Source organism: Typha angustifolia, chromosome 15 (genome assembly GCF_048772165.1).
Source record: "Typha angustifolia cultivar Huaian chromosome 15, ASM4877216v1, whole genome shotgun sequence".
Classification (NCBI taxonomy): Eukaryota; Viridiplantae; Streptophyta; class Magnoliopsida; order Poales; family Typhaceae; genus Typha; species Typha angustifolia.
The window spans coordinates 2,605,287-2,619,266 of NC_133253.1; the positions used below are offsets into that span (position 1 = coordinate 2,605,287).

At 40.9% G+C, this 13,980-nt stretch overlaps 3 protein-coding genes across 4 annotated transcripts; 1 reads left to right on the forward strand and 2 right to left on the reverse strand.

The window, feature by feature from the left end:
- Window positions 1-487: 487 nt before the first annotated feature.
- Window positions 488-2,634, reverse strand: LOC140778208 (polyol transporter 5-like). The gene is made up of 2 exons (XM_073122811.1): window positions 2,324-2,634; window positions 488-2,223 (listed from the first exon to the last, which is right to left on the reverse strand). The coding sequence occupies exons 1-2, from the start codon at window positions 2,484-2,486 to the stop codon at window positions 806-808; spliced, it is 1,581 nt and encodes a 526-aa protein (XP_072978912.1). The 5' UTR covers window positions 2,487-2,634; the 3' UTR covers window positions 488-805.
- A 2,010-nt stretch (window positions 2,635-4,644) lies between these two features.
- LOC140778207 (probable polyol transporter 6) lies at window positions 4,645-6,746 on the reverse strand. 2 transcript variants are annotated; one of them, XM_073122809.1, is made up of 3 exons: window positions 6,681-6,746; window positions 6,391-6,535; window positions 4,645-6,268 (listed from the first exon to the last, which is right to left on the reverse strand). In XM_073122809.1, exons 2-3 carry the CDS (start codon window positions 6,533-6,535, stop codon window positions 4,833-4,835), a joined length of 1,581 nt encoding a protein of 526 aa, XP_072978910.1. In that variant the 5' UTR covers window positions 6,681-6,746; the 3' UTR covers window positions 4,645-4,832. The 2 variants fall into 2 exon arrangements, with proteins under 2 accessions (XP_072978910.1, XP_072978911.1); XM_073122810.1 differs by having other exon boundaries at window positions 6,391-6,540; window positions 6,681-6,711.
- A 2,850-nt stretch (window positions 6,747-9,596) lies between these two features.
- On the forward strand, window positions 9,597-10,875 carry LOC140778213 (uncharacterized). The gene has a single exon (XM_073122818.1). The coding sequence runs from the start codon at window positions 9,898-9,900 to the stop codon at window positions 10,714-10,716; it is 819 nt and encodes a 272-aa protein (XP_072978919.1). The 5' UTR covers window positions 9,597-9,897; the 3' UTR covers window positions 10,717-10,875.
- Window positions 10,876-13,980: the final 3,105 nt, after the last annotated feature.

Genomic DNA, 13,980 nt, shown 5'->3' on the forward strand with positions numbered 1-13,980 from the left:
AGAAACTTCACCAGTCTTCTTCTTTTGGTGGGATATGACTATATGAGTCAATTATGACAATCAGAAGAAATTGCTTTTCTTGTAGCTATATGCCTTGACTTTGTATCTCCCTAGAAGGATCATGGATTACTCCTTGCAAGTGCATGGCGGAAACATAATCCATTTACTATATCTATCTTGTTTCCGGATATCTCTGCCTTTCTTTTCTCATCCACCGAAGTTACCACCTGGTCAAAAGCCAAGCAATATAAGTGAGTGGTACATTAATTAGTTTCTCTTTTGTTCCGTCGTGCAAGTCTTATTTATTTTGCTATAGGAGGTTGCAATCACAATTGCCTAATGTCCTGTAATCTTTACTAAATGAGAATACTTAACATTCTTCTGGACACTAGTTGCAGTCCAAAATTGACGTCCCCAAATTTGGGAAGTAACTTTAAAGTCTTTTTGTCGGTGCCAAAATAATGGCATGTCCTTCTTACTGCTTGTTTGCGTCATTTTCACTAAGTTATTGTTTAAGAAACAAAACAAAAAAAACAAAAGTCGAGCAGTAAATGACAATTTTTTCTACAGCAACATTCATATGGATGCTTTCGAATGCATGTCCAGAGTTGAATAATTTCCCAGACTTAGGAAATTACCTTAATTTTCACAATACTCACGAGAGCTTCTAAACTTTCGAATCCAAACCAGAATCCTTCGGTTGGTGGTCATCTAACTACGTGTCTTCTTACATATTGACGCATGTCAGTGAAATAATAATATAACATCTTTTCCCATACAACCCTGTCCTCTTACCGCTTGCAAATCACTCCCTCAGTCCACTTGACTTCGCCATCTGAACTCCATCCCCTCCTCCTCTCTTCTCTTCCTCCTCTTCAGTTACACCAAACAACTTTCCCATCCCTTCGAGGGTCCTCCCCCGCGTCTCCGGCAAGAAGGTGAAGAAGAACACCCAAGCCACCGCCGCGATCCCGCCGTACAAGAAGAAGCTCCCGCCGATGCTAATCGCCTTGTAGAGCGAGATAAAGGTCATGGTGAGCACGCCACTGGTCACGCGGTTCACCGCCACGCCGACGGCCGCCCCCTGCGCCCTAAGCCTGAGAGGGAATATCTCCGAGCTATAGACCCAAGTGATAGGCCCGAGCCCAATGGAGAAGAACGCAACATAAGCTAATATGGACGCGATGCAAAGAGCAATCGCCCATGCAAGCTTCTCATCTTGGTGCTGATTGATTACTGTGAGTCCCATTCCAAGCCCAAGAAGCGAAACCACCATACCACCAGTGCTACAAAGCAGCAATGGGCGTCGACCTACACGGTCGAGCATGAACGTAGCTACGAGGATGAAGACTGTCTTCGTGAAGCCGACGGCGACCGTCGTGCCGAGGAGCTTCGTCTTTTCTTGGATGCCCGCTTTCTCGAAGACTCGCGGGCTGTAGAGCACGACGGAGTCGATGCCGGAAGCTTGCTGGAAGAAATGTATCCCAACCGCTGATATTAGTATACGGCGCACCGGAGGCGTTGGATAGATTAGTAGCTCCTTCCACACGCCTTCGCCGTGGGTTTTCTTTGGGATGATGACTACGTCGTCATCGCAGTCGAGTGGGATCCCGGCGGCTGATTTGATATCGAGGAGTCGCGCCTCGGCCTCCTCGGCGGTGTCCGATGTCTTTTTTAGCACCGCCTTGGCAGCACCGAGTTTGCCTTGCATGACGAGCCAGCGTGGCGATTCCGGCATCGCCAAGACCCCGACGGCGAGGAACACGGACGGAATGGCTCCGACTCCGAGCATCAATCGCCATCCCAGATGTAAGGGGAGGCGCGCAAAGGCGTAGTTGGAGACGTAACCGAGGAGAATGCCGGAATTAATGAAGACCTCCGGGAAGGAAGTGAGGAAGCCCCTGGAGGCAGCCGGGGATACCTCGGCGGTGTAGACGGGGGCGATCATGAGGGCGTATCCGACGCCGATCCCGGCGACGAAGCGGCCGACCATGAGGAAGGCGTAGTTAGGGGCGAGTCCCATCATGAGGGCGCCGACGAAGAAGATGATGGCTGCGAAGACGATGGTGTAGCGGCGGCCGATCCAGTCGGAGGTGCGGCCGGCGGCGAAGGACCCGATCAAGGAGTAGATGTTGAGGATGCCGAGAAGAATCTCCACCTGCGTGTCGTTGATACCGAGGTCGTCTTTGATGAACAACACCGCTCCGCTCATCACTCCGATATCTGATCGAAATTAATGATAAAAAAGAAACGTGGGGTGTGATATGAGTATACAACTGCAAATTTGGATTAAAAATAGTAGGGCGGTAGATGGAAATGCTACCGTAGCCTAAGAGGATGGAGGTCATGGAGGCGAGCATAGCGCAGGCGAAGGCGAACTTTTTTCGGCGCTTTGGTGGAGCTACCAACTTTGGAGAGGAGTCCTCCTTCTCAGTTGCAACATTCTCCGAAGAAGCCATTTTAGCTTCTCGGCTTTGGTCACTCATTTCCAATATGCTTGTGCGATCGAGAGGGATGAAAGGATAGATGGGAATGGGTAGTGAATGGGTTTATATAGAGAGGCGATCTAATTACGTCTCTGTTACGAAGAAGGAATTGTGTACAATGAGTGGCCAATCCAAGTGTTTGGACTATTACTGCTCTCCTCTCCTCTCCTCTCTTTGTTGGTAACAATATATGTGTCAAGCCACACCCCCCGTATGTTCCTTATTTGAAGTTTTAAATTTATTGTGATTTATTTTTCAGAAAAATTAGTTCAGTTATTATATATATAGAAAAGGTTTACTTCTTTTTCTAATTTATAATTTATGAAATTATAATTAATTAAAAAAAATTGTGCGACCAATGACAATTTTTTTAATGTATATCTAGTTTTTTAATCAGTAATTTATTTTTACATAAATCACTAATCGGACATCGACTTTTACAAAAAAAATTGTTATTCAGATCAATAATTTTACTGTCGTAGTAAAATACATACATCTTCGTATATAAGCATAAACTATTGAAAAACAAATTAGAGGTCTAGTTTATATTTTAAAAAAATATGTTTTATAAATCATATCTTATATTTTATCTAATTTATAATTCATACTCTATTTTTGATGATTTTATAACCCGATATTTTCTTTTTCTTTATAAATTTTGTTTAACACCGACGTTATTTTGACTAATTAATATTGATTAGATTATTAAAATATTTTGACTGTTATTTTGACATGAATAATATAAGTATTTATAAATTAAATTTTATATATTATAACTAAATAATTGTTTTACTTGTATCATTCAAATTAATGAAGAGTATTAATAAAAACTATAAGAAAAAAAAAAGTAGGCGTGGTATTATAAAAATCTTGAAAATGACACGTAAATTATAAAATAGATAAAATACAGGGTAAAATTTGTAAATTTTCTTTAAAAAATTAAAGTAAAAGAAAATTAAACCTCACGTTAGCGATCCACAGTCCACTATTCCACTACCAACTCACCAAGTACGTCCACAGCCAGTCTACAGAGAAGAAATTAAAAAGTACGTCTACAGCTGTAATTTGCTTATTAAAAAAACACACGCGGCTTGTCCCATCGCAACGTGCAATCACGTGCACACCCAAAACCCAAACCCACTCTGCCCTTTCTACTGCTCTCTCTCTCTCTCTCTCTCTCTCTCTCTCTCTCTCTCTCTGGCTCCATTATTCTTCGGTGATTTATTTTTCCATATAAGTCCAAGTTTATATATAAATATATATACAACTAGTTATCTATTGTTTACTATTTAGTTAGTACACGATAATCGGATACCTACGAATGCTAATATTATTCTACACTTTCTCATCATTAAACTTTCAAAGGTTTGGAAAGTTTTCATTTGGCATCTCGCGATTCCAAACTGTCAAGTAAAGACCTTGGTTGTAACCAACCGAGATTAAAGTAGGTAGAAACTTGTGAAGTATTTTAGTTGCCCACAATTTCTTTCTAATCGAGAAGATAAAGAGACACGTATATAGAGTGAGTTAGCTGCACTACTTTTCACTACAATTCAACGCCGTGGCTATGTAGCCCATCTATAATTAAGAAGGATATACGTTGCGCATGGAAGGTAGTGAGCATTTCTGGACTTTTGTGGTCCACCACTACTATTGGTTTGGACCATTTGGATGTAGAGATGTCATAAGAGAGAGTCAAAGAGAAAAAGAAGAGAAGCCCAAGATTGAAACCAAACAAAATTAGTCTTCAAGTCAATGAGAAGAAGACGGTGGCACTGTATGGCAATCCAAAATTCCAAAATCATTTGATATATTTGCATGACTTTTTTGTCAACTTCCAAAAGGATCTCTATTTCGTCAGTCAAAAAAGAACGGCATACTTGGCTCTCTTCCGTTTCCATTAGGATGGGGAAATATATAACTGCATTTAATGCCTAAATGAAATGCTCGATTATAGAATTATGGCTAAAGATATGCATGTCAGCATACAAAAAGAGAAAGAAACAATGAAGACATTGCTGTCCTTTTGGTTGCATCTAACTTCGTTGTTATCCATAGGCAGCTTGGGGAAACGAGATCATTTTGTAATTGTGATTGATATCTCGATCCTCTCAAATATTATTAACTACAACCATAAACATCTTGTAAGATGTCATCCCAAATGACCACGTTCGTTTGCATAAAAATCCACTATGGAAACATTTTTTATAATGTAAGCCAATAAAATATTTCCAAAGACGACAGAGGTGGATAAGACTACATAAAATTACACTTTTTCTCGATTAGATAGAGTTCCTCTCTAGCATATATATATATATATTCTTTTATCCATGAATCAAACATTTGCTAAGTAGGTCTCTCTCTTGCTTCATGACCTTTAAACTTCCCCATCTCAAACCCATCCAGGTTTGCTGCCGTACTCTTAGTAGTAGGACACCACCCAGTGCTGAAGACCTCCTCCATGTCCTCCAAAGGACGCCCTCTCGTCTCAGGGCAACAGAAGAAGAAGAAAATCCATGCTAAGATTGCAATCCCTGCAAACATAAAGAAAGCCCCACCAATTGTAATGGCCTTGTAGAGCGATATAAAGGTCATTGAGATAGTTCCATTCATCAGTCTATTCACGGCCACCCCCATACTAGCTCCTTGGGCCCTCAACCTTAAAGGAAAGATCTCAGAACTGTACACCCAGGTGATTGGCCCAAGCCCCATCGAGAAGAATGCCACAAATAAAAACACGGTTGAGATGGACAGTGCGATAGCCCACACCAATCTCTCGCTACTATGCTCAACCACAGTGAGCCCAAACCCTAACCCGGTGAGTGAAACTATCATCCCACCTAAACTAGTCAGCAGTAGAGGCCTCCTGCCAACCTTGTCTATTAGAAAGGTAGCTACCAATATGAAGCACGTCTTTGTAACACCTACACCCATGGTTGCAAGCAAGAGCTTGTTCCTCGTCGTGATCCCTGCCTTCTTAAAAATCCTAGGGCTGTATAAGACGACGGCTTCGATGCCGGTCGCATGCTCGAAGAAGTGAATTCCGATGGCGGCGATTAGTATGCGCCTCACCGGCGGCGTAGGACGTAGTAATAGCTCCTTCCATACACCCTCTCCGTGAGAGGACTTCGTGAGTATGACGACGTCTTCGTTGTGATCATCGGCGATGCCCGCCGCCTTCTTGATCTCTTTTAAGCGTAGTTCGGCTTCGTTGGGAGTGTTGGAGACTCGGAGTAGGACTCGTTTCGCTTCCTTGATCCGGCCTTGCATGGTCAGCCACCTCGGCGACTCCGGCATCGCGAAGATGCCGATCGCCAACGCGAGGGAGGGGATCGCGCCGATGCCGAGCATCGTGCGCCACCCGTAGACTAACGGCAGCTTGGCGAAGAAGTAATTGGAGATGTAACCGAGCAAGATTCCGAGGCTGATGCAGATCTCCGGGAGGGAGGTGAGGAAGCCTCGGGAGGACGGGGAGGAGATCTCGGTGGAGTAGACGGGGGCGATCATCAGGGCGTATCCGACGCCGACCCCAGCGACGCACCGTCCGGAGATAAGGACGGCGTAGGAAGGCGCGACGCCCATGAGGACGGAACCGACGAAGAAGATGATGGAGGCGAGGACGATGGTGTAGCGCCGCCCAATCCAGTCGGAGATCCGGCCGGCGGTCAACGATCCGACGAGCGCGCATATGTTGAGGATGCCTGCGAGGACCTCGACTTGGCCGTCGCTTACCTTGAGGTCCTCTTTGATGAAGAGCATTGCGCCGCTCATCACCCCTGTATCTGTAAATATCTCGGACATGCAAATATATATATAAATACTCAATCTTGCAAATAATAAATCCACGCAAACAGTAGAACAGGAAGAAGTTGATTTCTAAAGGTTGTGAGAAGAGCTAGCTTACCGTATCCCATCAAGATAGAGATGATAGAAGCTATGATAGCGCATGCACAAGCATACTTGTTCCTCGCCTCCTTCCCACTAATGATTACTGAATCATTTCCTTCTTCCATCTTACTCCCAGAGCCCTTCGCATTCTCTTCTTCCATCTATTCTATGATCACAATTAACCAAGAGCCCAAGATATTCGATAAGGATGAGGATTAATACGAGAGATAGCTAATAAGAGTAATCTATGTGTATATATATAGAATGGAAGTAATGAGTGTGGTAAGTATAGTGCGGTGCGGTTACCGTCGGCTGTGGTCACGGCCCTGTTCCTTGCTCAAGAATCGAAATTTTTTTTGGATGCCACTTATTACTACTTGATCTGTTACCAACCGCATCTATTAATAATCCAACTGTGATTTTTGTTCTTGTGCTTATCCACTATATCCGACTTCCAGGTCCTCGATCCGTTCAAAGTCAACTACTTGCTGGTACGATAGAGAGAGATGACGTGGCCAACATTACCAAGGATATCTAATTAACATCATTAGTCTGCCCGTAAGACCGTTCGGAGTTGACGATCTATTAAAACTCGATCGTGAAAATTGTGGCGGCAACTTGTAATTTTTGACGCATATTGTGATGAGGACTGAATCCAATTACTATTCCTTTGGAATCTAGCCTTCTCTCCGCAGACCCCACACGACATGCATGACGAATCTATATATCGTCTTGTCGCCTTCTAACGTTAGACGTGAGCTTTGACCTATCTTCATGACATGTATCCATTTGGATTCTGTATACGTTGTCTTTAATTGCTCCAATTCGTTGCGGTCAAATTGCAATGGATTACCGTGAGAGATTGGCTATCTTGTTCTGCGAAAGCTTAATCTGAAAGGGAACAACAGACACATATGAAATCTCAAGCAGTGTTGGGCAACAGTGATGCAAGTCAGTTTCAAGTTTGAACCATAGCAGGATAAAGAGAATAGATAGATAAGTCTCAATGTTTGGCACACAAGGGTGTGTTATCAGAATATTGGTTTATTTGTACGTTTGACTTGATGCATGCACGCGTGCCAGCCGAAGCAATTGCCACTACGAAAGTAGTCCTTTTAATTTCTTCGCGTGGGGTTTTGAGTAGTCTCTTTCCGAGTGACTAAAGAGAAGATTTGGGAAAAAGGTATCAGCCCTTACGTGAGATATTACCCGTTTAATGGGTAATTATTTATTTTTAAATAATTATATTATCTTAATAATTTATCAAGTAAAAAATATATATATTCTTAACTGAGAATAATATATAATATATATATATATATATCAGAATAAGGGTATTGATGTCTTTTTATAGTTAACTATCTATTATTAGTTTAAGATTACTTAAATTGAATCAACAGATAGATATAGATAGAGATAAATAATCATATTTAAATTGAAGCATATCTCTAAAGAATCAAATTCATATTGTTTAATATTAAATTATATCTCCTATAATTAAGGCATAATAATATATATCACAATCATAGAGAGGAATCTTAATAAAAGAAAAGAACGTGTAACTCAGTTAGGCACAAGTTATCTAATCTTCTAACTAATATGCCAATTTTTTTGGTAATTTAGTTTTGAAACCGGTGCTGAGAATTGGATACTACAATCGTTAGATTAGGTTACGTTGGAGGAGTAGAGGGTGGCAGGTGGAGGTAAGATTCAGATTGGGTCCACCCGAGCCCATACCGAAACCAAATTAATCGGTTTAAATCGGGCCAGCCCAAAATTGCAAAGGCAATATAAACCAGATCGTTGCCCGAACGGGCCTGGCCCAAAAATCCGGCCCTTTACTCTTCTATGGTTTGCAAAGCAAAGTTTGGTGTATTACGAACTACTATATATAAATTTTTCTCTATAAAGAGCCCGATATCTCATTGGGGGCTTAGACTAGAGACTTGGGTCAGTTGAGATAAGTTAATAAATGGGCTTTAAAACAACTTAAGGACATTGGGCCCAATTATTAATTACAGGAAGTAATTATAGTCCTAAATTCACAGTTGAGCTCTATTCCGGGTACCAGACGGTGCATTGGATTCCGCTCTTGTAGTCAAAAGTTCCTCCTGAACCCGAAAATTGGGACGCCTTTGATGTCATCCAGGATAAGAACACATCACTTTTATTAACCCAAAAACCAAAAGCGATAAAGAATGAAAAAAAGAAAAGAAAAGAAAAGAACAGAACACATCACGTAGGCAAATAAACGTCAGAAACATACGTCCTCTTCATTACGACGGGACTGTACAGCCTCGAAGATAAAAAATCTTATCAAAATCCTTCTTAAAAGGAGAGCAGCTTGCGAACACCACCGCTGCTAACACTCGCATAACTCTATCTATGCGCACTATAACATGGTAAAGAATTCCCGTTCCAGATTGGCCTTCAAGTTACTGGGCCGCATAGATAAGAGTTTACGTAACGAGAGACTCCACGGTGCATGCCCAGTCTCTATCGTAGCCGTCCACTCAAGACGTGATCGAACGGCTCAGTGGGCCCACGAAGGGAAATCTTCCAGTCCGTCCGATCATGACTGGATGTTCAGGATTGGTTCACGTCCCCCGATATGGCACGACGTGATTATTTTTTTAATATAATTTGGTAAAAGAGAGAAGGAGTCGCTACGCGTCCGGGTTACGTGGGGGTGGGGTGGGGTGATATCCCCAATTTGTCGTGTAATCTGTGGATATACCGACACGTGGAGGTATGGCATGGGCTTGTCTCGCTGTATCCAGTCAGGCGAGAACACCTCTGGCCATTCGGTAGCCGTTTGTTGGCATGTGGGAAAACCTCTCGTCCATTCGATGTGCTCCACATCAACATCAACACGAAGAAATAGCGAAATAGCCGTCGTCTCTGTTCCTACTAAGAAGATAACAGTATTGTTTGATATTAAATGCTTGTAGATAGAGAAGAATAGATGAACGACTTAACTGTGGCGCACTTGTGGGCCCCCGGGTTTCTTGCAGTGGGAACTCGTCAAAGGTACGGTGTCAGGGCCTCGAAACTGGCACACCCACAGTTGCGTGTGGTGGGAACCTGGGAAACGGTTCACGCGAGTAATACGTGAGGCCACTCCTAACTCCAGTTGTAGTGAAACGGAATAAGAATCTGGTCACTTCTATATTATAAAACGGAATTTTTGTGAGTACGTATTTCTACTGTTGATGCTAAGGATTTTCGAATTTAACGTACGTTATAATATATGTATGGGAGATTGAAGAAGAGGAGGAGGAGGAGGAGGAGGTCGGTTTTAGATGATCGTAGATCACGAGTCGACCTCGTCAAACTAGTCCCCGTCACTTCCCCCCTTATAACTCGCCCCGACCCGAGCCGGCTTCCAGACTTCCAGTGAACGTTTGTTTAACTTTTTATAATTAAGCCCTTCCAAAACTTTCCAAATCCCAACGCAGCCCACGCCCTCGCGTACTATTATTTGTTCTCCCACGCCTCCCTCTCTACCTTTGTCTCCCACTCGATGGCCAAGAGCTTCCGTCTCCGCATCTCCCGCGCCTTCCCCTCCTTCCACTTTTGCCGACCTAAATCCGACGATGTCATGGCCATTACTACCCCGATCTTGTACCGGCTAGCGCCGATCAGCCTACAACAACACCCCGTGGGATGCCGCACGGCGCAGCGGCGAAGCCTCCGCCGGGATTCCTCCGCCGCCGGCACAGACGCGGACGCGGAGGCCGACGACCTCCCGCTCGCGAGGGGCACCCCGGCGTACCTGTGGCGCAAGGAGGAGAAGTGGCACGTCATCACCTGTGGCGGCGGTGGCGGAGACTCTCCGCCACGCCGCCGCAAGATAGATTCCAACGCGGCGGCCCGCCGCCGCATGCGTCGTAGATCTGCGCGGCGGCCGCGAGCGCGCGCGAGCACGTCGTCCGACAGCGGATGGTTCAGCAGCGACGACGAGGAGGGGGAGGAGGAGAAGGAAGGCGGCGGCGACGGGTTCTACGAGGAGCTTTCCACGGGATCGTCAGATAATGTGCGCATGGGGAGGAGTGGAATAGGGGCCACGGAGGATGAGGAGGAGGACAAGGTAGGTGGGAGCTTCGCGGTGGTGAAGAGGTCGGAGGACCCACGTGGGGATTTCCGGCGGTCGATGGCGGAAATGGTGGTTGAGAAGGAGATCTACGACTCGGCGGGGTTGGAGCGGCTGCTGCAGTGTTTCTTGTCGCTTAACGCGAGGCATCACCACAAGGCTATCGTCGATGCGTTTGGGGATATCTGGGATGCCATCTTCCCCACCTCCGCTACCCCTCCTGCTCTTCTTCCCAAATATTTACTATAAGTAGTAAATAAAACTTATAGATATCATATAATAATAAATAATAATAATATTTGTTGTGCATGGCTTTTGCTTGGAATTATTTCTGCTCTGCTGTGGTTTTATTAGTATGATATGTAAATAAATAGTGAGGAGTATAAATTTCCTTCCTTCCTTTTTTCCCTCGCACTCTTTTTCTACTAATAACGAGTACACCAATTTGACCTTTTCGTATAATTAAAAATAAAAATAAAATTTTAGTATCCTATCTTTTCCTTTATCAAATTTCTTTTCTCATCCTCCATGATTCCTCCTTTTTAAGTTTTTACTCGCCAGATAATATCTTTAGATGCGTGTTACACTGTGTCTAGTAGTATCTAGTAGTATCTAGCTATAATGTGTGTGAAGGACAACATATATTATTATCTATTATTTATTCTACATATTGTATTAGTGGAATTGGTTGTTTCTTATCGACTTAACTGTTAAACTATAAATATGCTTATATATGTTCGTTGGCTAGGTTACTTTTCTTATTATTTTTCAGGTTAATTGGTTATCTAAATAATACAAATTATGACAACCCAAAATTGATAATAAGAGATTTAGTTCTATCCTCTACGTTGTAGGACAGTACGAGTGGATTAAATCAAATTAATTTGTTTATGTAGTATGTATCTCTTTAAATAAGTAGAAGGATTTTTGTTCATCAATAAAAGAGCAGAAGATTCAGATAAAAGATAAACCCTTGAGAGGGAGAAAAAGGAAAAGAGGAGACAAAATACTGTAGCATATCGTACCGACAAATAGTACGATTAAATTTGGATGATGCTAAAAAGGCTACGTGCATAGAAAATTAAGAATGTATTATTTAAATACTTTTGTTACGAAGTTACAGATATCAAGGTTAGATTGATTTTATGAAAAACCCATTTTATCGTACTAGGAAATTTTAAGAAAATAAAATTATGATTTCTTTTATATTTTTTAACATAGTAAAAATAATGTACTTGAGTAGAATTTCAGGTGTTTGAAATTATTTAATATTTTATTTTATTTATAGAAAGTAAGATATAAGAGGAAATTTTTAGTTATAATATTTTGTTTACGAAAAATAGACCTCCTTTTAGTTATATTTTTATAAAAGATTTTGTTGAGAATTTTTATGGGTCAAACCTTAATTTAGAAGCTAAGCTGCCAACTCGAATAATTAATCTTAATATAAAAAGATGATGAAACTGTTTGGTTACCATAACCATATCAGCTATGAAAAAGAGATTTGAATGACTTCTTGATAACAATTTCTAATTTATATGGATCCAGGTGCACAAACCCTAAAATATATATGTATAGCATTTTGTAGAGGACTGAGATTAAGCTTTTTATCAGTTTGTTACTTGTATTGTTAATACTCGTGTTTTGTTATTAATGTTAATGTTATGAGCATGCTCATTTTTATATTAAATATTATCCGTGTATTATAAATTATTAAATTCTAGATTTTAAATTTTCACTTGCTATTATATCTATAGAGAGCACAATATTATACACTATAAATAATTTATAATTTAATCTAACATATATTAAAATTTAGAGTGAAGTAAGAGATAAAAAATTATTTATGGAATTAATGATTTATATTCTGCTATTATATATATGTATCACGTATTAATTTCTATCACAGCGACCTATGAAACCTATGTATATTTAGGCTATATTAAGTTTCACTTGCCATCTAATTCTCGTTTAGGCTTTAAAATTTGTATCCTAAGAATTTATGGCAATAATAAATTATAATAATACGTTACACAATCACCTCTGAGGCCCTGCCTCATTCATCTCCCCAGCCTTCTCCTGTGATATAATTTAAAACATATCAAACTTAAGTCATTATAGTGGTGGGAATGCTGAAGTCCTCCTTATGATTGAGTCAACGTTCCACCAGAATACCCAAGTTTATGCGGAAAACTGGAGATTATAATCATTTGAAGATTTACTCCTCTATTCTTTATGCCAATATAAAAATAAGAGAACTCAATAATAATAATAATAATAAATCTAATTTTCTTACTTAAAAATAATTTACTGTTAGTCCTTTTTTCTAATAGTCGAATAAGTGGTAACATTAAGTAAGAATGTGGATGATAACAAAAATAAAGGTGGGTTGTTCCTGAGAAAAAATTCCTAAAGATAATTCATCAAGTGGCCTAATGATCCCATCTAAAACTGTGCTGCTATTATTATAGCTACGATAGTCAATTATTATGTTGTAAGTTGGTGAGCTATCCACCAAAACTGGAATAGCGTAAAAGCATCAAGGTTGCTCAACAATAAGAGTTAGTGACCCACAAATGTAGTCAAATTACTTCAAGAGGAAAGGGCAAGCATCTCGATATTCCCATGCAGTAATCATTCAAGACCTCTTTCTAAACAATTCATAAGACTTATCTTTAACGATCTGACGGAATTTGATTGATAGTCTGATACGATCAATAGAAGGCCAAAGTTTATAAGAAAAATTAGCTGTGATTCTAGTTTTAGATCAGTAATGGTGCATATCAGTATCGGCTAATACTTGTAATCGTGAACTATGTTGGTTTAGATTCTCACCAATATGACTTAAAGTTAAGTGGAGGGCTTGAATGACAGGATTTATATAACCCAAATATATGTGAGAGTAGGTAGAGAAAAGAATATTTCTCTCTTCTCTTTTCTTAATGTAGAGAAGAAAAGGATTTAAGAGTTTGCTCTCTAGATCCTCTTGTTAGTATTCGGTCTCTGAGCTTAGTTGGAGATGGTAATTGGAATACTTTGGAAGAGAATATGCTCATTATAGTAGTCTTTTGCAGAGTGCCAACACCTATCATTCTCCAGCGTGTTTGAATTAGATCAGTAATCTTTTGGAGTTCAGCACACATAGAAAGAAAGATACTGGAGAAATGAAATACTCACCATTATTTAGCAGAAAGGATTGCAATCTTTTGACATTATAGTTAACGACCTCTTTGTGGTTCTTCTACAGTTCCGATGTATTCACTGCTCTGTTATGTTCTGCCCAAAAAGTTTGGGCAAAAGTTTTTATTTTTTATTTCAAGAAAAGACTGAAGATAGATATTTTCTACTTGATACGCAACTTGAGAGGAGAATTGCTTACTTGGTTATATACAAATAAATCTATACTCGAAAACGGGGGGGTGTCAATCAAACTCTGGCAGAGGTAAGGCTGATGCAACGAGTAGGTGAATCCTCACTTATTTAATGAGGTTTACAACACTGACAAGACCTCCA